Source organism: Leptinotarsa decemlineata, unplaced genomic scaffold (assembly GCF_025532065.1).
Source record: "Leptinotarsa decemlineata unplaced genomic scaffold, Ldec_3_MD MMD2_P_RNA_scaffold_11, whole genome shotgun sequence".
In the NCBI taxonomy this organism is placed as follows: domain Eukaryota; kingdom Metazoa; phylum Arthropoda; class Insecta; order Coleoptera; family Chrysomelidae; genus Leptinotarsa; species Leptinotarsa decemlineata.
The window spans coordinates 3,145,886-3,171,217 of NW_027412525.1; the positions used below are offsets into that span (position 1 = coordinate 3,145,886).

At 35.3% G+C, this 25,332-nt stretch overlaps 1 protein-coding gene across 11 annotated transcripts in view; it reads right to left on the minus strand.

Annotated features, from left to right (window-relative positions):
• The window catches only part of CaMKII (Calcium/calmodulin-dependent protein kinase II), a 330,306-nt gene that overhangs the window by 72,437 nt on the left and 232,537 nt on the right, over positions 1-25,332 (minus strand). For all 11 annotated transcript variants that reach the window (XM_074169786.1, XM_074169779.1, XM_074169791.1 and 8 more), the window contains exons 6-10: positions 24,310-24,591; positions 14,357-14,479; positions 12,133-12,216; positions 12,034-12,076; positions 7,336-7,425 (exon numbers count right to left, since the gene is read on the minus strand). In XM_074169786.1, the coding sequence (XP_074025887.1) occupies positions 7,336-7,425; positions 12,034-12,076; positions 12,133-12,216; positions 14,357-14,479; positions 24,310-24,591 (622 nt within the window). The remainder of the gene's footprint in view (positions 1-7,335; positions 7,426-12,033; positions 12,077-12,132; positions 12,217-14,356; positions 14,480-24,309; positions 24,592-25,332) is intronic.

Consider the following 25,332-nt stretch of genomic DNA (forward strand, 5'->3'; position numbering starts at 1 on the left):
ACTATTTTGCCTTCTTGCAAACATCCACGACACCCTAGCGACGTTTTCAATTATTATTGCTTTTCCAGCGATTATTGCACAACTAAAATTTGAAAACATGTTCTTTCTTTATTTGGAGAAGAATCTTAGAAATATGATTTGAAAGCTTCTGTTATTTAAAAGATATAAAAAGAATACCAAAATGGCTGTAAGGTGTTAGTTATTGTGAAATTCTCTATTTGTTTTGATGCATGACAAGGAAAAAATTTATAAAGTAATTTTATAACTACTGTAAAAGTTAGGAACCTATGCGATTGTATTACAGAAGCGGAAATTTACGCTATTCAATTGTGTGCGGAGATATTGGGAGCATCCAACCTCATACAACAAGTCAATAAAAATATTCAGGAACAGTTAAGAGGCGTTGGAAGCTCTTTGCTCCTACCGAGCAACGTCTAAATTGGTAGCAAATTGCCAAAAACGGCTCTCCTCGATAGGAAGACTTAACAGATTGTTTCTAGGAGGAAGGAGGATGCTGCAAGCAGCTTCATCGGACCGGAACCTGTCATTGCCATCGCTTTAGTCTTTTCCAAACAAAGATTGAACAGCTGGATGGCAAGAAGATTCATGGACTTCTGGCAGAATCTTCCAGGATTGGCTCACTCCAAGACGTTTATTCACCCTTCGAAGCTTGATCCCAAACAGTTGTTGGACTACAGTAGGAATGAACTACGATGCATAACAGGCCTATTTCTTACAGGTCACTGTCATTTGAATCATCATATGCAGAGACTCGTACTGTCGGAAGACAGTGTGTGTCGCCTCTGTTTGGAAAATGATGAAACGGCAGATCACATATTTTGTGCCTGACCCGCTGGGTACCAAATCATGTTTTTAGAGTTCGGCAGAGCCGTACTCTCACCATCTGACCTGAAAGACCACTCATCATACAAACTAATCGGCTTCGTTAAGAAGCTGGGTTTATTTGGTCGAGCGTGAATAGGTGTGAGCCACAATAAACCCTTGTGGGTTGCGGTGGAGGGTCAAACAGACCCACTCACTTTGGACCTAACCTAACCTAACTGTAAAAGTTGATAAACCTGAAAAACATATTTGAAAATGGGAGTAACAGGTTTTAGCTTTCTACTTCTCCATCTTCTGAGAGGGCTTTTTCTTCCAGGGCTTTCTTCATTTCTTTGGAAGATTCCCACATTTTTGTGTATGAACCTTTCTTTTATGAAAACTAATCTCTCGTAAACATATAGCCCTTCCAATTTTCAAATATATTTGTAGTGATGTGTCACACAGGGGATTGCCACTAAAAGTTTGATTTGGAGATCAATGGAGAGAGTGGAAAGAGAATATCGAGTTTCGCTCACATGCTATTCCCAAAATATTCCCAAAGGCAACTTTTGAATTTGATACTCTGAATAATGTGAATAAACAATGGATATTTCGAAAAGACTAGTCGAATATATCAAAAATTGTATTTATTTTGTTTTACATTTGTTAGTGCTTGATAGGTACTACTTCAATTTGCGTATTTACTCATGAATTGTAAGGAAAAGAGTTAAATTCTGAAAAGTTTTTTATAATTCGATTTAGAAGCAACGTTTTCAAATCTTGCCCAAAAAGTCTGCGAGAAAAATCTAAACATTCAATCGCTGTTTCACTTATATGTCCTTAATGAAAAAAAAAAAAATGATAAATAGAATGAACTACCCATTTCGGATCAAATATCAAATGCATAAATTGGTTGAAACGATATTTTTATTCTCTTAACGTTTTAGGAACCTATTCAAGACTTTGATAATATTGAAGGATATTGATAAAGTAGGCCTGAAAAGAATAAGATGCTATTTTCCCATTTTGCAAAAACGTCTTGGAAATGAAAAAGATTCCAAAGTAAACAATTTCATCAGAAATGAGCTTGAATGTTTTTCTCTTACAAAAAAAATTAACTCATAAATTTCAAAAATTAGACGATTCAGAATAAAATACAAATCTCGATCCGAAATTTTCCATATACGTATAGAAAATTTATCATTTACCCAAAGCATTTGTTGTTATATTATTATCATAAGTATTATACATCTACGTTTCTGAAGAAACAACATTACGTTGATCAATTTTGTAATGATAGAAAATAAAATGATCTTTCACGTTCTTCTTGTTTTATCATTATAACATTCTCTCTATGAAATAATATTTCTATCACTATTAAGCAGTACGTTATGAAATGAGCTTGATTACATTTTGAAACAAACTCCAAAAAAGTACCTAAATAACAAACAACGAAGATATTTTGGTTGAAACCAATAATTCTCAACAATATATTTTATTTGAAATAAACGAAAAAGTCACAATGTTGGAAACAGAATATCATAAGACAAAATCAACTTTTCTCGTTGTTCGAGTAATTACAGAAAAAAAAACAATTTTCTAAAGTTGATTTTCATTCTCAAACCCAATATATCTTAATATCTTGAATACTTAGAAAGTAAAACAGTTTGAATACATATTTTAAAAAGTGGCACAATGATAACTTTTCAGTATCACAGTTTTATAAACAGAATTTTTTACAAGGATTCCGATTTCACATCCAATACAAGCATTTCATTTTTTTCTAATAGCAACGTGCTTGATGTTCAATACTGAGTTTTTTAAAAATCGACAATGGGAAATTGGGTTTTGTTATGAAACACCCTGTAATACTTTACTTTGAAAGTATTCATATAGTTTCTGTTATTGTTATTTTATTACTTTATTGAAAAAACACAAATCATCAGTTCACACAAGACATAGTTGTACTTATAGATATAGAATTGAAAAATTATACTTGTATTTTAGATTTTAAACACTTTATTAATAAAACAAATATGTAACGTTATTGTTTGGTGAAAATAAAGTTAAAAGATTCGACTAATAAATATCCTACGCTTCATCGAGACGTTCGACGAATGTCGATAAATACCTATCATTTCGATACAATTTAGATCCCCCTTTTATCAGTCCATATAGTTTACATCGATTGTATATATCTAAGCAAATGCAGAAGCGTATACCACATTTACACCAATAAACATGATTTCACATCAAAATTTTAATGAATATTTTCTCAGTGCCATCTCCAAATGGAAATGAAGCAATAATATACAGGCGTGGAATATAAATAGTAATTCTCATGATCAGTGATCAAACTTCATTTTTGCTTTCAAATAAACCAGTGGTATGTGGATGAATGATCTGCTATATACACATGGGGTTTAGATGATATTTGCTGCGAAAATAACTCTTCTTCATCGAACTTATGAACGGTGGTGTTTTAAGTGAAACATAATTTCAGAGATTCATTCAATTCTTCAAATTTGAAAGATTTCTCAACTTTACCTCAAGACTTTGGACATTTCTTGATTGTCTAACGATTCTGAATAAAATAGAAACATGTAATATCACACAAAAATGACAGACAAACACTTAAAAATATGATATATCTAATTTTTTCAAAAGCCAACGGCTTCTGGCAAATTTAGATTGTATTAATTGAAAAAAAAAACAACTGATATTCAGTTATCAATTCCACAATGATATGAGATAAACCAAAATTCAGGAAAAATGCGTATTTGGGAAAGCAAACTAAAATAATGGTGATGAGGTCGATGACGAAGATGAAAATGTTTCATATATTAGAAAACAAATGAAGTGTTCACGCTTTCATAATTAACCTGTTATAGAAGTTCCTTCTATCCGAAATGCTTAAAGAAGTTGATATGGTAGATATGATAGAAAAAGTAGCAAACAGATGAGACCAGAGAAATTCAGAGCAAGCCCCTCAATTAAACAGTATTTGTCATTATCTGGTAGCTAATAGAAGACGTTGTTCTTCTATATCAACATTTGTCATAATACTTTCTTTCAAGAGTCGAAAATTAGCAGATTTTTCTGTATTAATGACAATTCGGAGATAAAATACCATGGTTGAAAATTGTCAAAAAATATAAACAATCATTATCAATTACTATTTGATTATTATTGTTGATCAAGGAAAAAGATAAGACAATTAGGTACCAGGTTAATCAAATATACTTTCTCTGTTACTTCTGGATTAATCAGAAAATATGCTTGGAGGGACACTGAATATGCCATCTGACCGACTGGGATGCTTTCAAGGAGCATCTTAACCTGCAGGTTATTTTTTTCGATTTCAACGGCATATCTTCCTCAGCTACCTAACCTAGGGAGTGTCATGATTATTCGTAATCCTGTCACTCATTAAATGTGGCAGAATTAACATATTTTCAATTGAACAAATTCTTGCAAGAAAAATATCTGGTCAAAGGTGGTTTCAAACTCAGAGCTCCAGGGTCAAACTGTTATTATTGAAGTAAATAAAAGTAGTCACTCATAGGTAATATATAGTGCATTCTATTTAAAACGAGCCACCTTGTTGTGTTTGTTAATTCTTGAGAAGCAGTGGATTATACGCTTCGAGAACGGACTGAAATAGTGAGTTTGTACTATCAGAATGGAAATAGTGCTAGAGCTGCTGCCCGTATGTTCAATGATAATCATCCAGGAAGAAATGTTCGATACAAATACGTTACGGAATTATCGAACAAATTTATGGAAACAGGAATTCAGGAATTGTGAACGATGAAGCTATTTGTACTGCGGTTTTAGGGCACGTTGGACTAATGGAAAATTCGCAATATCAAGAATCAGGAATCAGTCTTACAAATTTTTTCAGGATGCTTCATAAGTAGAAATTTCATCCATATAGGATTAAACTAGCTCATGAATTGACTGAAGATAATTTCGATAGACGTATCGAGTTTTGTGAAAGTATCACTGAACGGTTAACTTTGCATCAGAATTTCTTGTATAAAATTTGTTTTTCGTATATCTGTACGTTTAGTTTGAATGGAGAGGTGAATTAGCAAAATTATCGACATTGACGTGATACGAATCCTCATTTATATCGTCAAGTTCATACCCAATGACCTCAAAAACTGAATGTTTGGGCAGCAATTTTAGGTGACCACATGATAGGACCATTTTTTATCAATGATAATTTGACTAGTGATAAATATTCGGATATGCTGGAGAATCGAATAATACCGTGCATCAATAGGGTAATTGAGAAGGATATAAATTCACCTTCTTATTATGCAGGTCCATTGCGACAATTTTTGGATGATCATTTTTTTGGTCGCTGGATTGGCAGAAGAGGTCCTACAGAATGGCCACCAAGGTCTCCGGATCTCACTCCTGTAGATTTCTTTCTATGGGATCATTTGAAGTCTAAAGTGTATGAGATAGAATGGAATGCAACGGAAGCTCGTTTGTACCATTGTATGGAAGGTGGTAGAAACGTTTTTGAACATTTACTATAGACATTTTTTTTCTTCTCATTGTCCAATCATCAGATTTTGATTCAAGAATTAATAAAAAATCTGATTCATTGATTCCATATTTGTCTTTACAGCGAATATTTCAAAATGTGGGCTACTGTATAATTGTTGACCTGTATTTTTATTTTTCTTGCAAATCATTGTTTCAAAAGTTGGTCAGGATAGTTCGTTTTCAACTCAAATAATTTGTAGCTCCCGAACCATAAGCTTCATAACATATGTTTTATACTTTGTTGAAATCTGCTCATCATAGAGCATCTGATAATGCGAAACCATAGAGGGTGATCCATTTAAAAAATTGATGACATGCTCTGGGGGTGGGATAGGGGAAGTAACATCAAATGTGAATATGTCAAAATATGTCTGCCTGTATACTACTGTTGACGTGTTTTTTATTTTTCCTGAAAATCATTGTACCAAAAGTTATTCAGGGTGGTCCGTTTTAAATGGAATGCACTGTATATTAGAGGTGAACTGGCGCAGTGGTAGTGGGCCGACTCACGATTGAAAGGTCATGAGTTCGATTCCCACCTTGACCAGATATCTTTCTCGAGAGAACTTATCTAGTTGTAGTTGGGATGATACTGCAACGTTACATGTCTCATAGACTGCGAATGGCTAAGATGCTCCCTAGTTGGCTCGGGAAGTTATTACCATTGCCTACCCAGACCAGGAGGATAATGACCAAGCAGTTATTGCCGTTGACACTCAACAAAAGTTAATATAAGACGAAGCTACTGCTAATCTGACAATAACTCGGAAGAACTAAGAGGAATTCTTGAAGAAAACTGGAAGAATTCACGGTATTACATACTTATATAACTATTTCAGGAACTTATACCTACTGAGCATTCTGAGTATAAGGGACAGTAAGGAACCCCAACGTTAGAATAATATTTGAGAAAAGTTTCAGAATCCAATAAAATCGAACATTCTATAGATATTTTCAAATTATTGAAATCAACCCGGAATAATGAATTTTTTTTCAATCTTATTACAATGAGACCTTGCAATAATGATATAATCACTGAATAGGTTATAAAAATCATGTTTCATTTTCTGCTAAATTATGTAAGTATAAATGAGTGTTGGATGTTTATGCCAATAAATGGAAACTTTTTACGAATTAATTAGCCTTATTGCTCCATTGCATTTATCCACTGTTTAGAAATCGTTCCAGAATGAAAAATTTGCATTTGAAAGAAAGTTACCCTTTCATAGAGGAAGTTTTTCCACCATCTTGCAGCGATCAATACAGCGATTGATAACAAAGATAAACTTACATCCCTTAATGCTCGGAAGCTCGGAAAACAATCGAACTAAAGAGGGAAGATGCCCCAGAGTGGAGCGTATTATTAGTTTTTGACTAGTTTTGACCCTAATCGAAATAGGGTTGAGTAAGACATCATGGAAATAACTAATGACGATGGCATAGACGTTACTGTCAGTGCCAAGAGTAATGGAATCATTTGTAGATTCATGAGAAAGACAAACATCAAAGCTGTTGAAAAAAGGAAGGATTCAATGTAAGTAAGGTGGTGTGTTTCAAACCTTTTGATCCGTTTACAATTTTGACATTTTTGAAAGGAAATAGAGATTAATTATCAGGATAAGTTTTCATGAAATGAACATTGTTATTAGATGATTTCTAAATATTATTGAATTATTTGCACGGAAATCATCAACAACGTATTTATTGAACTCTACACATCTGGTCAGTTTTTTAATAGAATCAATTGATTGTTGAGGTTAGTAGTGAATTCTTATTGAAAATTGTTTTTGGAATTGAATGAATCTCCCAAAGTCGAGATGGAAATGAAAAATATAAAGTACCGTTATTTTTAAGTGACACACTCTGTACATTTTCACAACAAATATGTGGGCGTCCGTGCTGATTGACATTTATATTGCAACTAGCCATTAGCAAAAACGACAATTGTCTTACCTTTTATATCGTCATCTTCCAATGTCGTAGAACTGTCAGTAGATTCCTTAACTTGAGATCCTTCTCCTTTCTTCACTATTATACTGCGACCTAAAAAGTTAGTGAGAATATTAGTTGGAGGCAGACAATTTTGATGGAAAGAAATCGAAAAATTTCAAAAACAAAAATAAGCCAATTCATTTTCTGCTTCAGAAATAATGGAAAAATAAACCAAAACTCTCCAATTGGATTGTCACAGTTGGAAATGATGGAAAACTAGTGACTCAATACCAAATTGAACTCGGACGAAATCGGCACAGTATGACTAATTTATTTCACTTCTAGCACTGTCGGTAAGTGGACCCAAACTTTTTGAACATACCTAATTGAATGCAAATATTTGAAACATTTCTTTAAAACATCAAATCTCACGTAAATAGTATTGAGTCACTTTCTGAAATCGAAACGTGGAAAAATAAGCCTTAATTTATGTGTGGTGCGTGAAGTGATGAGGTGGTGAAAGAAACAGTATTGAAATCATATGTAGTGATGGTGTTTTCAAAAAAATTAGAGGAAAACGCATGCTTATGAAGCCACATATTACATATCCCAACGTAACCCCTATTTTCATTCAGTTTCTCAAGATCAAATTGCACTGACATCAAAAGCAACTGTTTTTTCTTGGATATCCAATCATAAAGTTTGAATCCATCGTGTAAAACTGACTTCTGTCTCTTTGAAAACTTTGCCATCTTCATGGATGTCACTTGTATATGTCATTTGCAAATTTGGACGAACATTCGAATATTTGCAACCATGAATTTATTTAAATTATCGTGACATATGATAGTTGACTGTGACAAATGACAAATGATGATATGCTGTTCTTATGATAATGTATAATTGATAAATTTCATACATTTTAATTTCGTGAAGATGTTCTTTATTAAAATTTTACGATGAGTCATTGAAATTTGAAAATTCATATAAAGCTACAAAAATCTGAATGAAAAGCGAGGTTACGTTCAAATAGCGAAAATGATATGTAGTGGTCGGTTGATGCAGGATGCAGTGTTCTTACCACATTCTGGTTGCATCAAGGTGAAGTGAAGTGAGGTAGGGTGACGCGAACAAGTCCGCCACAACCAACAAAACAAAAGTTACCAACTACCCAATGCTCTATTCTAAATTATTATGCACAGCTACTAGAAGTATAGCATGTTCATGTAGAAGGAAGACCTCCATTAACAAACTCATACAAAAATTAGTACATGATTCCAAATGACTTCAAGCAAGAGTTTTTATTACTGTCTAGGTTTGAAAGAGTTTTTTTAAATCGCTATAACAGTTTTTACGCCCCATTCCAACATTCATCCTCGCATCCATGGAAGAAGAAAACGAAGGTGAGATACCATTTTTTGATGTACCACAAAAAAAAACTGACGGAAAACTAGGTCATACAGTTTATCGCAAACCTACTGATCGGCAGGATTTGTGAACCACATCAAATTGAAGACGAACTTCGCCATCTGGACCAAGCTCTTTATGCCAATGGTTTCATAGCGCTAGGAAGCAAACGTGATCTTCATCCTTGAATAAGTAATGCTTCAACTTTGACCACGACAGCCGCCAGTGGTAGGCATAGTCTGTTTGCCTTACGTAAACAAAGTCACGGAGTGCTTCGGATAACTTTTTGAACATCACAACATTGTAACCATTTTCAAGCCAACTAATAAGTTACGCAATACCTACTATCAGATCGACCAATAGAAAAAAACTCTTGACATCCGCCGGTGTGACAGGATTCCCTGTACCTGTGGCTCAGTTCACATCGGGACTACCAAACACCAGCATATAAGAACACAAGAGTAACTACCACCTCATGCAACTGGAGAAATCCACAGTTGTCCTAATAGAAACATACCACGTAATAAAATATGAAGAAACTGCTATCCAGTTATCATGCACGACCTCATAGGCCGGCCATTGAAGACTACAACAGTTGAAATAACTATAACAATTTCAATAGAAAAGATGAAAGTATACGGGATAACAGAACGTGGTATCTAGTACTCAAGAAACGGACTAGAATATAACTCTGATGGACACAGTCATCAGTAGCATACCTTTCAACACCGTGAACCAATAAAAACAACCCAGCAAAAGTGTGGAACAATCAGGAGTGAGTATTTGCACAGACACCCGCCATCGCTCCCATCAGCATCCCCACCAACCTCTGAAGTTATAAATACGAGTGAACACGTAGCTCGCCAGTCAGTCGTTGCTGAGAACTCCGAGATATAACCTTTATCCTCGCAAACCACCGTAGGAGCAGACGAAACGTTCAGTACCTCAGGTTCCATTCGACTACGGTCCACCAACCCGGATTTGGTTTTCTTTAACTTTATAGAACCTTTCGAGGAACCTATTCAAATAACACTTCATTTTGAGATTTCCACCAGACAGTTTACAAAATCGCAACAAGTGTTTTGCTATATAATAGCTTCATCGTGCGTTTTCATACTGAAGAGGCCTAGAGTTCAGGATTGAAAATGAACATGAATTGATCATCAAGTTCATGTTTATTTTGGGAAAAAGTGCAACTATCAAATCATTTAAATTACAAAAATGGAAAGCCTAACTAGAAATTACCTGTCTGGAGACTTTCTGAAACAATAATTGTGGGAACAAAAAATCAGAAAATTTGTTTTTTTCAAATTAACTTTGTTACCGCTATTTTCACAGTACTTTTTTACACTTTTATATTACAAACATCATCAATATTCATTAGTTATTTGGGTTGTGATTTCAAGCATAACATTATAGCAAATAATTTACTCAAAAGACTCTTGAATGTCATCGCTAAAAGTTTTTTCTACCGTTTGTTAATAGAGGTCAAGTATAATGTGTATGTGTGGTGGTGGGTGTTGAGCAAAATAAAAAAAGTTCTAGTTTTATTTACAAAGAAAGTAGAATTTTAAATAATATATTTTTATCAAGGAATCTTTTTAGTTTTATATACAGTTGAAGTTTATTGAAAGTAGAAGATGGTTTCTAGACAGTGGAGGTATTTTGTATCTTCAAACTACTGATAATAATTTCTATATTTTCACATGCTGTGATGCTTTTTTTATAAACTAAAACAATGATAATAACAAAAGAATCTTCACAACTGGAAATTTTCATTCAATATTTGGATTAAATGTTGATAAAAAAATACCAATAACGTGGATTTGAGGTGTAAAGTTCAGGAAGTATTTTCACAAACTCGAAATATGTATTATGTATATCAAAAAAATTTATGTACCTGTATGTTGAATGAGAAATAAGCAAAAGAATGTACTTAACTATTTTTGTCGTAAAATTCAAAGGAAGCCTTCAGCGCTCTATAATAACTTTAACTACACTAAAAATACTTCAATACTTCAATACACTTATCAGCACAAAGAGAACTCTGAAAATATTTACCTCTAACTATAGGGTTGATTTTTGAAAACAAAAAGTAATATATTAGAATTCTGTATAAAATATATTCGAAATGTGGATACCACAAAATCAAAAATAAATTGAAGAAAACCAAGGACAACTAATTATGAAAAAACCTCCTGAAACAATAGATAACTATGTGAGGTAATATAATACAAAAGAAAACTAATTCATAATAACTGAGTGACTACTATTATCTGTGTTGGCAAATAAAAAGTGTTTTAGTGATTCAGTGTATAATATGCTAGTGCAGATTTTTGGGCCTGATAAATTGGAAGTAAAGAAAGGGGTTAATTCATTATTTATTATCAAGTGATATTAGCACAGGCTCTTATCATTTACTTATTGATAGAGAAATTTCTCCTTTTCAATAATGTAATGCCACATCAGTTTGCTATAAATTTACACAGAGGAACACGCATAATAATCCGGAAAAAAATCAAGAACTTTGTACTGTTCACAATTAGTTCCACACACATAACATTTAGACCTCGTGTCAATTTCTAAACCCCCGTTCTACACAATATCTCCATTATGTTTGCAATTATGTCAGCAAAACTCGTACCAATTTAGAGAAGAAATAAACATTTATGAATATTTAGAATGAAATAATAATTTTTCAATATCAAATCAAATCAAAGAATTATATCGTGCTGCTGCTGATAAAACAAAAAATCCACTCATTTCCGATGATATACCAAGAAACCAAAATTTGACGATTTCACTTTGAATTTTTCAAATAATGCAGGAAGTAATTATAAGCAGTTCTTCCAAAAAGGTTAATTAATCTCTAACTCTCAACTGAAAGACAAAAGCTGATTTTCAAATTATAGATTGAGTTGGAAATAATTATACTCATCAGTGGCATTGGATTAATGTAAAGGTGAAGTATCTCACTATCATAAGCTATCCCAAATTAGAAAATTATAGGAATTATTTCCATGTGAAGGCTTACTAGGATCACTAAATTTAAAATAACAATTGAAATTATCAATATCCACAACATTGTTCCACATATAATGTTGTTCAAGTAGAAATAGTGATTTCAGAAAAAAAATCTTTCATTTTTTATTTCATCATTAAATGTTGATTCACATAGTGGCAGAAACAATTCTTTTTCGAATTTAGTGAGAACAATGTAAGCCTCCACAATCCATATTCGATACCTATTTTATTAAGAGATAAAACCTATTTATTTATATGTAACAGTAACCAACAACAACTTGAACTTACTTGAGAAATTGCGAGTAGCCAGCATAGTAGTAAGGATGGCACCCTAAAATTGACAGCATAATAAATGAAAAATTCATTCTACATGCACTGAAATATTACCTTGAGTTTGCGCCTTGCATTGAATTTCTTGAGACAGTCCACAGTTTCTTGTCTGTGGACCACCGAGGCGACACGTTCTCTTTGCTGAAAAACAAAAGATGAAGCTCAACACAACAATACCAAGAAAAGTACTCAATGAAAATAACTGCGTAAATACAAGCGAGACATAAGTGAAATCATCTATTGGAGAGACATCAAAGTCAACTTGCCAAGTTTTAAATACAGTGTTGGTGGTTTGACCAATTAACCGACAACTGCGGTAGCAGAAATTTGGGAAGCTATCTTGGATTGTATATATATATATATATATACATATATATACTCGTATAGTTATATTTTTTTCTTGTTTGAGGTTTCGGTTAATTACAAGGGACTATTCAGTTATACTCTATATATGTAGAACTTTCGGGAATGTTTATTGTCTTCTTTAGGACAACTGTAATGAATGAATGAAACGTGGATTCATATGAAAATAGGAAAAACATAGAAAAAAGGAAATGATGGAACTGACTTTGACATAGTTTTTTAAATCAAAAAAGAGAATTTTGAATTGAGGCAGTACAATTTATATATTCATTTCCAAAAATCAAAAACAGAAAGTTGTATCACTCTCTATTCAAAATTCTCCTCCCTGATTTGAAAATATATGGCAGTGAGTTCCATGATTTCATTTTATTTTTTTTCCTATTTTCACATGCATTAATTTTTCATTCATCCTCACGATAGTAAGTAAGAAATGTTATCAACAATACCAAACCTTTGCCTCTCATGTGTGACCTACGACTTTGTAAGTACTTGTGGCAGATACCCGATGGAAAAACAACAGCTAACCCAGCTAATGCCGTGAAGAAAGCTGACGTAATCAGGCACCTGTGCATCGTCGTCGCAAGTAACTTTTTATATATGAAAATCTGAAATTAATTCCATTTGGTCGAAATAACCACCCACAGACCGGTTTCGTAGCATTAGCTCCTCGTCAGTGCCGAGTGGAACGTCTGAGTTGCTTCCGGAATTGCTTTTGGACTTTATCTGCAGGTGGCGCAGTGTACATCCTACTGAATCAACTGCAGGCAAAGATTATGACTAGTTGGAAATAATGTTATTCGTTCGGGATATTAAGACGGTTCACTCCGTCTGAAATGAACTACCCGGCACTGACGGGGAGCTAGTATTCCGAAACCGGTATGTCGGTGGTTATCCAACCACAGACAAACCTACCAAATGGAATCAATTTCAGCTTTTTGAAGATTTTCGAAGACACAGATTTGAAATAAGGGACATAGTGGGTGCGGCGGTACCGACGGTACCGGTCGGGGGTCGGCGGCGCATGCCTATAAATAGCACACACTGAACGCTCTGAAAAGAGATACATGCACTGCGAGAGAAAATCGACTTTCGGTTGAGACTTTGATATAAATATCGACTCATCGTTTTCTTTCTTAACCTCAGTTAATAACCAGTTTGGCGATACGCTGAATTCCGAAAAATCGACCAAAGTCCGGATTTTCGAGACAAATACCCTCATTTCCGAATAGTGGGCGTTATGATAATATTTTACCGGCTGAGCCGGTCCGGGCCTGGCCTATCTTATGGGCGATAAGCTTGAGTCACCACTCTTGCACAGGTCCGTTCTCGGATTGTCCCAAAGCTTTTCCTGCGGTGCCTCATTACTATCAATATAAATCTATTGAAAATACTTTTCCCTCGCCAGAACAAAAACATGTCTCTCGACGCTCATTTCACTAACCAAGTTAACATCATGATGAGAAGTAAGATGTGATGAAAAAGTGTTTTCAATAGATTCATTTCACGCCAAAGATTCGAAATTCTTCTTATCAAACTTCGAGAGCAAATTCATCATTCTCTCAACTCGGGATTTGCCAATCAAGTTAGAATTATGAAACTAAAACTTGTGTTATCTGATCATGCTACCTTGCTTGGTAAAACTCGCGTTGAGAAACTGCTTTTTGTTTTAATGTGATAACATTGTTCTCAAATAGATTAATTTTACGCCAGAGGTTTCAATTCTACCTATCATGTGGTAGGTAGAATCATTTGTATCATAAATATATTCGTATTCCTTATTGTATTGTAATGTTTTCTGAGAGACAAGTAACAGAAAGGGAGGGCTCTACTTTGTATTGAGAGAGAAGTTCAAAAAGTATTTTTCGTTGGGCCTCAAAATAATCCAGAAAGGCCCGTACGTTTTTTTATCGATACTTACGCAAATCCATGGGTGTTTCAAAGCTTCTGCTGCTGTGATCCTTTTCGCAGGGTTGACCGTAAGCATTTGGTTGATGAGATTCTTCGCTTCTGGTGTCACTGTGTCCCATTCTGGACTAGGATACTGAGAAAACATCCAAATGTAAGTTATAACATGTATTATCAAAATTTGTTCTGAATTCAATATAATGTTTATTACTGAAATGTTCAACATTTCAAATGTAGCATAATTATTAATTCAAAAGAAACTTTGGAACTGATATACCGGGCGTGTGACAATTAAATTCAATCGCTGAAATATTTACATCTTCAAATTATTTGGAAACTTTTTGTTATCGCCAGAAATGTTTTTAATGTCTTTATTAGTATTATTTACGTTATCTTATGTACTACGTAACTCTAATTACTAAAAAATGTTCAATAATCGTGTATTATATCCAAAATTCAGAAATATATATCCACTCCTAACCTTCAACTGTGAATAACGAAAAAGTTGCGTCTAGAGACGCAACACGAATAATAAAAATGAAAAAAGTGCATGCTCTTTATTGGTGAGATAAAGTGTTCCCTGTACAAACAAGTACAGGAAACAAAAGTGTGCCATGAAATTGAAAAAACGAATTGTATCACTACCAGCGGAGAGAAAATATGGTTTTCAGTAGAAACATTGATATGGGGAATATAAAATAACATTCAAAATACTTTGCGATACATTATTTTCATCTATTGTTTTTTTATAATATAAAACAGCATGTTTCAAAGTTATATAAAATATTCAAGTGAGTTTTTGAGACAAGAAAACTGAAAAACAAAAGTTTTTCATTTCTTAAGACACTATATAAATTATTTTTCATTCACAAATGATTGTCAGAAATAGTTTTCAAGGAAAAATATAAAGGAAACGGTTTCCTCTAGATTTATTTCCTGATATTTTCCACAATGAATATTAATAGATGAATATCATTTTTTTTTTCAATTCATTAGCATATACTGAATATAACTACGGATGTATCAATCGCGTTAAGTTCTCATAATTGTAAATAATTATAGGTGTTAATTGATGAAATTATTATGATAGCATTTGCTAGAGGTTAATTTTCAAACAAAACTCGCACATTAGCATTGTCTGGAGACACGAATATATGGAGATCTTCTGAATACTGAAATCTCCATTTTAGAGAATACTTTTCAATTAAATTTTTTTGATACAGCCATTTTAAAAGCAATGATATTCCAAGTACTAAGCAAAGCCTATCTTGATAGATAAAAAAAGTAATTAAGAGAAGTCTTTTTGAAATCAACTTTTTTAGATACTGTAAATTGACAATATTGAATAGTTTTTCGAATACTAATTTGATCAATTTTTCAAACAAGAACATACTTCAAACCATGCTTTTGCTAGGGTTCCAATTTGTAGGTTGTGTCTTTTTTGTATTGTTTTTAACTTTTTAATTGTTTGCTATTATTCATGTATGAGCCACAAAAGCAAGGAAAAAATAAGAAGCACGTGGTCTTTATTACTCCCTCTTTATATTATTGTAAGTACAAGACCTGTATGTAGTACAAAACGTACGTACTTATTTTGGTTTTGAATGGTTTCACTGATAATGAAGATTTTGAATCAGACGACATACTAGAGAAAGCTTCTATCAATCCAAAGAAACAAGCATTGCCCGCCTATTATACAGTCTGACACACTTAAGATCAAGGCATCCTTGTATTTTAGTTATTTTTGATAGCAGATATGTTATTATCAGTACAGGCATAGACCTTCATGGGCCGCACTTTTCGCAATACTTAGCCCTAGTGAAATCCTCAAACCCAGCCAACTGCGAGCCCGAGAAAAGGGCATATTCTCGATATTTTGCGTCGCGTTGGAGGTACCGAAATAATTTATAAAAAAAAGTTGCTTGGAAATCGATTTCGACCCTACATATCAAATTTCAACCCGAAATTCTTAATTTGATTTTTTTTGTAATTTTCATGTCCAAATCCGATTTTCGATTATTAGAAATTCGAAATAAGTAGCTACGAAAGTAATAAATGACAAATAATGAAGCGAATTCAACATGAAATAAAACAAAACCAATATTGGATGTCAGTTCCAAATATTGTCTATCTCAACTGGCCCGTCCTCAATTCTGATATATTTTTCAATTCTGTTTATTATTACTGACCATTCTCTTCTGAAATAGTTCTGAAATACCTACTTATTTCACGACAGACAAATTCATATCCAACAGGAAATTGAAAAATTCCTCATAATTGGAGCTAGTAAAGGAGACTAAATTCGAATAATTTACATTTGATAAAATAATATTTTATAATTTTAGTTATTTCAATAAATTTATTTCTTTGATTTTGACCATTTTATCATTTCTGTAGTTTATTATTTGGAACCATTAATTGAAAATCGGACTTGAATCAAATTTCGAATATTGGATTGAAATTCGGTATAATAATAATAATAATAATAATAATAATAATAATACAAGCTCATACAAGCTAATAAGCCTGATGTAGTCCTTCTCGACCACCAGACCAAAACGATATTTGTCGTGGAGTTTTCAGCTCCTGGCGAGACGAATATCGTCAGAAAAGAGGAGGAAAAACGGATAAAATATCGAGATTTTCTCTTCGAACTCCGCAGACTCTATCCAGATCACTCTGTCAAGATGGTCGTTCTGATTGTTGGAGTCCTTGGTGGAATGATGTCTTCTCTACTCTCGAATCTAAAAATCATACCGGCTTGCCGCACTAAGGCAGAAATCTTAGCCGCACAGATGCAGAAGGCTGTCATTCTTGGCTCACTGCGTTTGCTCAGGGCACATGATTCTCGGACCCAATGATCACTTACCCCACGGTGTGGGGAGTGGTCATTGGTTGATTATGCTGGCGCGCCCTCCCGAATGTGTCGGGGCTTCGGGGGATAGGGCCTGACCAGCGCACACTACGGTGAAAAAAAAAAAATAATAATAATAGCCTGATGTAGTCCTTCTCGACCACCAGGCCAAAACGATATTTGTCGTGGAGTTTTCAGCTCCTGGCGAGACGAATATCGTCAGAAAAGAGGAGGAAAAACGGATAAAATATCGAGATTTTCTCTTCGAACTCCGCAGACTCTATCCAGATCACTCTGTCAAGATGGTCGTTCTGATTATTGGAGTCCTTGGTGGAATGATGTCTTCTCTACTCTCGAATCTCAAAATCATACCGGCTTGCCGCACTAAGGCAGAAATCTTAGCCGCACAGATGCAGAAGGCTGTCATTCTTGGCTCACTGCGTTTGCTCAGGGCACACGATTCTCGGACCCAATGATCACTTACCCCACGGCGTGGGGAGTGGTCATTGGTTGATTATGCTGGCGCGCCCTCCCGAATGTATCGGGGCTTCGGGGGATAGGGCCTGACCAGCGCACACTACGGTGGAAAAAAAAAAAATAATAATAGGGTATAACTGTGGCACCCCCGAAAACCGGAGGCACAAGGTCACCTATCTGTTTTATATGGATGATCTTAAACTTTATGCCTCTGGAGAGAAGGATCTCCATCAGTCCTTGAGGATGGTGGAAGAGTACACGCATGCTATCGGTATGAAATTCGGGATAGACAAATGTGCAATAGTTCGTCTCAAAAGAGGACGATGCGGGGACTACGGATAGGATGTGCAGCTCGTATATGGAAGCATCCTACACCATCTGGATGCCGGAGAGACGTATACTTACCTCGGGGTGGAACAACGCCACTCACAAGAGGTAACTGAAGTGAAAAACTCTCTCCGCGGCAAGTATCAGCACAAACTTCGACAGATCTGGTCATCAGAACTGTCGGGGGAGAACAAAGTTGCTGCAACAAATATGCTTGCCATTCCAATCTTACTCTACTCGTTTGGAGTAGTGAAGTGGACTCGGGAGGAGCTGTATCAACTCGACGTAAAGACCCGAAAAATGATGCATCTCTATAGGAGTTTGCATCCCAAATCGTCCGTTCCACGGTTGTACTTCCCCCGACAACAGGGAGGCCGTGGACTTTTGAGTTTGGAGTGTTTACATGACAGAATGGTACTGGATACAGCCTGTAAAGTCGTCAGGAGTTCGGATCCCTTTCTCTGCATGGTTCGTGACCATGAGAGAGCAGGAATTGGAGCTTTTCTCCTTAGGGTAGCTGCCCGAGCAGCTGATGAACTCGGTATAGTTTTCGACTCTGAACGAGGTGACTACAACTCTGTCACCGAGTTGGAACCCGTTCAGCAAAAAGCTCAGATAAAAGCCGCAGAGATCACCTTACTTCTGCGGAGACACAAGGATAAGCCAATGCATGGGGTCTTCTTCAATAACATTGGAGACCTTGGCTTATCAAAGCGCCTGACGTTCGCTTTTCTCAGGTCGAGTGGGCTGAAGTCGGAAACTGAGGGGTTCATCATGGCTTGCCAGGATGGTGTCTTCAACACCTTAGTCTACCGCAGTCGCGTGATGGGTATCCGCGAGGCGTCCGAGACCCTAATGCACTTGCTATCAGCATGTCCAGCATATGCGGTCTCGGCCTATATCCATCGACATAACGCGGCCCTGAGAGTGCTATATTACCATCTACGGCACTCTTACGGTATTGACGAGACACTGCCGCGAGGCGCCCGAGACCCTAATGCACTTGCTATCAGCATGTCCAGCATATGCGGTCTCGGCCTATATCCATCGACATAACGCGGCCCTGAGAGTGCTATATTACCATCTACGGCACTCTTACGGTATTGACGAGACACCGGTGTTGCCCTACGCTCCGGGGGATATTGAATCCGTTGTGGGGAACGAGAAGTGCCGAATTTATTGGAACTATTCGTTCCCCACCCTCAGGCTCATACAAGCTAATAAGCCTGATGTAGTCCTTCTCGACCACCAGACCAAAACGATATTTGTCGTGGAGTTTTCAGCTCCTGGCGAGACGAATATCGTCAGAAAAGAGGAGGAAAAACGGATAAAATATCGAGATTTTCTCTTCGAACTCCGCAGACTCTATCCAGATCACTCTGTCAAGATGGTCGTTCTGATTATTGGAGTCCTTGGTGGAATGATGTCTTCTCTACTCTCGAATATCAAAATCATACCGGCTTGCCGCACTAAGGCAGAAATCTTAGCCGCACAGATGCAGAAGGCTGTCATTCTTGGCTCACTGCGTTTGCTCAGGGCACATGATTCTCGGACCCAATGATCACTTACCCCACGGTGTGGGGAGTGGTCATTGGTTGATTATGCTGGCGCGCCCTCCCGAATGTATCGGGGCTTCGGGGGATAGGGCCTGACCAGCGCACACTACGGTGAAAAAAAATAATAATAATAATAATATCCCTGTGTCTTCTGCGGAGACACAGGGATAAGCCAAAGCATGGGGTCTTCTTCAATAATATTGAAGACCTTGGCTTATCAAAGCGCCTGACGTTCGCTTTTCTCAGGTCGAGTGGGCTGAAGTCGAAAACTGAGGGGTTCATCATGGCTTGCCAGGATGGTGTCTTTAACACCTTAGTCTACCGCAGTCGCGTGATGGGTATAGAGGTTCCTGACACAAGGTGCAGGGCCTGCCGCGAGGCGCCCGAGACCCTAATGCACTTGCTATCAGCATGTCCAGCATATGCGGTCTCGGCCTATATCCATAGACATAACGCGGCCCTAAGGGTGCTATATTATCATCTACGGCACTCCTACGGTATTGACGAGACACCGGTGTTGCCCTACGCTCCGGGGGATATTGAATCCGTTGTGGGGAACGAGAAGTGCCGAATTTATTGGAACTATTCGTTCCCCACCCTCAGGCTCATACAAGCTAATAAGCCTGATGTAGTTCTTCTTGACCACCAGATCAAGACGATATTTGTCGTGGAGTTTTCAGCTCCTGGCGAGACGAATATCGTCAGAAAAGAGGAGGAAAAACGGATAAAATATCGAGATTTTCTCTTCGAACTCCGCAGACTCTATCCAGATCACTCTGTCAAGATGGTCGTTCTGATTGTTGGAGTCCTTGGTGGAATGATGTCTTCTCTACTCTCGAATCTCAAAATCATACCGGCTTGCCGCATTAAGGCAGAAATCTTAGCCGCACAGATGCAGAAGGCTGTCATTCTTGGCTCACTGCGTTTGCTCAGGGCACATGATTCTCGGACCCAATGATCACTTACCCCACGGTGTGGGGAGTGGTCATTGGTTGATTATGCTGGCGCGCCCTCTTGAATGTATCGGGGCTTCGGGGGATAGGGCCTGACCAGCGCACACTACGGTGAAAAAAAAAATAATAATAATGATAATAATAGTCTATATAAATGATCTAGCCTCAATTGATATTTCCGGAGAGTTCACTCAATTTGCAGATGACACCACAATACTTTGGCATGATAAAAATGGCACACAATTGCATCAAATGATTGAGAATGATATTAGAAAAGTTAAAGATTGGTGTGATGCTAATAGGTTGTCTTTCAATATATCAAAAACTAACATCCTAACTTTCAAATGTAATCTTCAAGAACTTCATATAGGAAATCAGGTGATAAGTTATATGTCGGAAACAAAATTCCTGGGTTTATATATAGATGATAAATTGAAATTCGAAAGTCACATTGAAAAACTCAGAAGAAAATTGGCATCAGGATGTTTCGCTGTAAGAACCATTTCATGGGAACTTGGTGTAGATATGGCAAAAAGTGTGTATTATGCTTTAATTGATTCACATTTGAGATATGGAATCTGTTTTTGGGGATCATGTAGTCGATATGTCTTCAATATGATTTTTGTTTTGCAAAAACGAGCAGTAAGGTATATGTGCAAAGCTAAATTCCGGGATTCTTGCAAGCCACTCTTTATAAAACATAAAATCTTAACATTACCTTGTATTTTTATCTTAGAATCAGTATGTCTCATGCATAGCAAATTTAAAAACAAACCTCATGAATTATCTCAATACAACACAAGACAAGCACTAAATATAACCTTACCAATTCCAACATCGACACAAATAAAAAATTCCATATTTTATAATGGTAAAAAATTATTCAATCACCTACCAAATGAGATAAAAATTTTAGATAGCAAAAAACAATTCAAAAGTACCGTAAAAAAACTTCTATTGACGAAGGCTTTCTACTCATTAGATGAATTCTACTGTATGAACTTTTAATGCGTGAAATTCGACTTCGTTATACATTATTATTTAATGTGTTTCAGTGATACTTATATTTTATTTATATTTATATGAACTTCATTTTATATTTACACCTCTTTGTTGTTAATATTCGTACAAAGCAAATTTTTATTGTGACAATTTTAATATTTTATGTACATGCATTGTATAATTGCACATGTTGTTGTTAAGTGTTTTAGAGTTATATATGTATATGTGTGTGTATGTGTATGTATGTATATGTGTATATGTATGTATGTGTATATATGTGTATATATGTATATAAAATTGTGATCATTTTTATTATTTTCATGTACTTATATTTCATATTTTGTATTTTATATTTCATATTTCATATTTTGTTGACCAGTACGAGGATAATGTATCAAATTTCCTTTGACTCAGATGTGCGTCTATCGTAGTCCAATTATAATTATTATCACTTTTTCTACCTCACTATTTATCATATCGATATATATCTAAAGGTGATTGTTGTGTTATTTTGTTCTTTTATTTTGTAAACGACTTTGTCAATGAGAATTATGTTCTTCAGACAATAAAGTATATTTTGATTTGATTTGATTTGATTTAATAATAATAGTCTTCATTGTTATCAAAAAATATATAAAAAAAAGATAGAGGAAATACACCAACAGAAAATGTTTGAAAATAAAGGGCTAAGTTCAGCTCAGTTCCTGAATAAATTCAACAAGTGAACTGTTCTTCCACTACACCCTAAAAAATACCTCTCTATTGAATTTTCTTCAAATAATACAAAAACAAAGAAAGAATATACAAATTTGTCCACACTACGACAAGTAAGTTTACAGAAGTAGGAGCAAAATGATGTGAGGTTCTGAAATCATATCACTAACGTGTATTGAATAAATAACTAAATAGATTATACCTACTTGAATTTTTAGAACCCAGCTGTACGTAATTCGAGTAAAATATCATTCATCACTTGGCAAATTTGATAACTGAAAAACCTGCCGAAAAATTCAGTTTTAAAAGAAGGTGAAGTAAGGGTTTCCCTGAACCTGATATTGACATTATGAACATCCGTTCGAAAAGAAATTTTTCTGTGAAGATAGGCAAGCTTTTTGGTGAGAATAATTTTATGGAATAGGTTGGCGGCATACAAGATTCTTCTTTCATTCATATTTAACCAATAGGCATCTTTGAGCTTACGAGAGATTATCTGATAACGTCTTTTCCATGAATAAGTCTCAAGCACGAGTTTTGTACTTTTTGAATTATACGTTTATACTGTTCACTCAAATGTGGTCCATAGACAGTATTAGCATAGTTAAAATGTGATAAAACTAGTGCTTCACATAATACTAATTTCAATTTCAGTGGAAGAATGTGCCTAACTCAATATATCAGGGTCAAAATCAATTGCTAAGCAAGTTTTTGAAATAACTTATTTGCCTTTTTCGCGGGCTAAGTAGGTATTGCGAAAAGTGCGGCCCGTGAAGATCTCCGCCTGTACCAAAAATCAAATCTCTGCTTTCAAAAATGACTACAATAAGTGTGTCACACTGTAGAGATCAATCAGTATTGAAAATTACAAATATGTGAAGAATATTTATGGAAATACAAAGAAACAAACAAATATAACTCATAACGATCGTGTAACATTATATTATCCCAACATATGGATGTTGTTTTAGGAGATTTTTTTAATCAAGCCAAAATTTGATTTCATATATATGGCTTGAGTCATCGTTCCTCAAAGGGAAACTTAAGCCACCTTCATTCGATGTTTTTGATTCTGAATACATATTATTTTGAACTCTTCATATATGTATTTCAGTGGTAGGTTACTATATTTTAGGGTACTGTATTGGCCTGAGATTTCAATAGCTTCCTAACGTCATTTCTGTTTGACTCTATTGAATTGCACCAGGAATAGTTGATTTTTGATTCATTCAGCGTTTAGGCCTAACAGGTCCGCACGAGTACCTACCTGCGTTTTGTTTTTTTGATTTGTAATTTTTTTATTGCTGATCCGATTTCCATATATTTCAAAGGTTGAATTTTGAATTACTCAACAGAAAGTGGAGTATATATTTCAATAAATGTTACATGGATTCTGAGAAAGAACAAGGTCGCCTTCAGTGTTTGAAGCAAGTGAAGGTGACGATAGCTTCATTGACTACAAATCATATTTTCATAAGGAATTTCTGGAGGAAAGGTCCATTGAAAGTGATACGGAACAAGTCGCAGACCTGTCTGATGATGAAAATGTCGAATTCCGTCATTAATTGGAAAGGACGGTGAGAGAGTTTGGAAGAAACTTTTAATAAACTAAGTACCGAGCATTTAGCACTGGGTGTTGACCATTTTTTCATAAATATAATTGTCGAAAATATACAAAACTCATTTGACCAATCTTTGCCCCTATTCCGATTCTTTAGATGGCGTTTGCGTGTTTGAGGTCCATGAAATTATATTACGAATACTCCTTTCTGCCAAAAAGGTATTGTTCAGTTATGTTTTGTTTCCAAGATGGTTATATGTTGTCTTAGTATTTTTTCCAAATTCAAAGAAAGTAACAATGACTCGATTAGGATAATTGTTTTCTGACAGAATCTACATAAATAAAATTCAATTCACGTATGCCACCTTTAGGTTTTTCAATTAACATAATATATTATTGAGATACGAGACCCGTCGCGAGTAATAACGTCGAGCATATTCGCGCGAGAAGTAGAATGTTAAAAATTGAAAGAGGCCTAAGTAACCTCCATTTTTCGTAATAATTCTTTATTCGAATACTCACATCGTATGCTCCAGCTTTAATCTGTGCATATAACCTATGTTGATCCTCATCCCAGAATGGAGGATAACCCACGAGGAGAATGTATAAAATCACTCCGCACGCCCATATGTCTACTGGTTTCCCGTAAGGTTCCTTTTTCAGTACCTCCGGTGAAAGGTAACCTGGTGTACCCGCAAATCCGAACCATGCCTGTTGCTCTCCCTGTACTTCTATCGCTAGACCGAAGTCCGCTAATTTCACTGCCGCACCTTTTTGTTTACTAGCTAATAGGAGGTTTTCAGGCTGAAAAACAGAATAAGGCACATTATAAGCTTTGTAGAGTAAAGACAAATCACTGACTAGAAGTCGAGGAGCTTGGAAGTCTCGAAACAGAGGTGATTTTTCTCTACGACCTTTAGAAAATAGTGTGCTAGGGTCTTCGCAGTGGAACTCAATTTTTTCAATTGAAAAGTTGAACCCATGGTTGGTTTGGAGAAAATGATCAACGATAAAAAATATTTTTTTCGAAAATTATGTCGTTTGTCCATGAGACCATCCGCCTGTGCCATTTTTTTCCTGTTTTTTTCAGAACGAGTTTGGACATAAATTATATAAGTAAAAATTTCACATATTCATAGCTTTTGAGAAAAATTGAAAAACATTTATTGTCAATTTTTGTAATTTCAAAAATTTCGAGTGATAAAAAATTTCACAAAAAAAAAACGCTGGTGATAGTTTTTGTGTAAATTGAATAGTACAGACAATATCGATGGTTTTTGAAAAATCTTTTTTCGTCCATAACTCCGAAGCTATCTACAAATCCTAATTTTCAATATAACAAATATTGTGCATGCCGTAGGCTATTACATAAAATATGAGATTTTTTTAATCTTATAACAATTTCGGAGTTTTCAAGGATTTGTGAATTTCGATTATTACATTTGGAAATTTTTTTATCATTTTATTGTTGCTTTATGAACTTTTTCCATTCCTTTCCATCTCTAGTCAGTGTCTTTACTTCGTTCCATTGTTTATTTCTTCCTT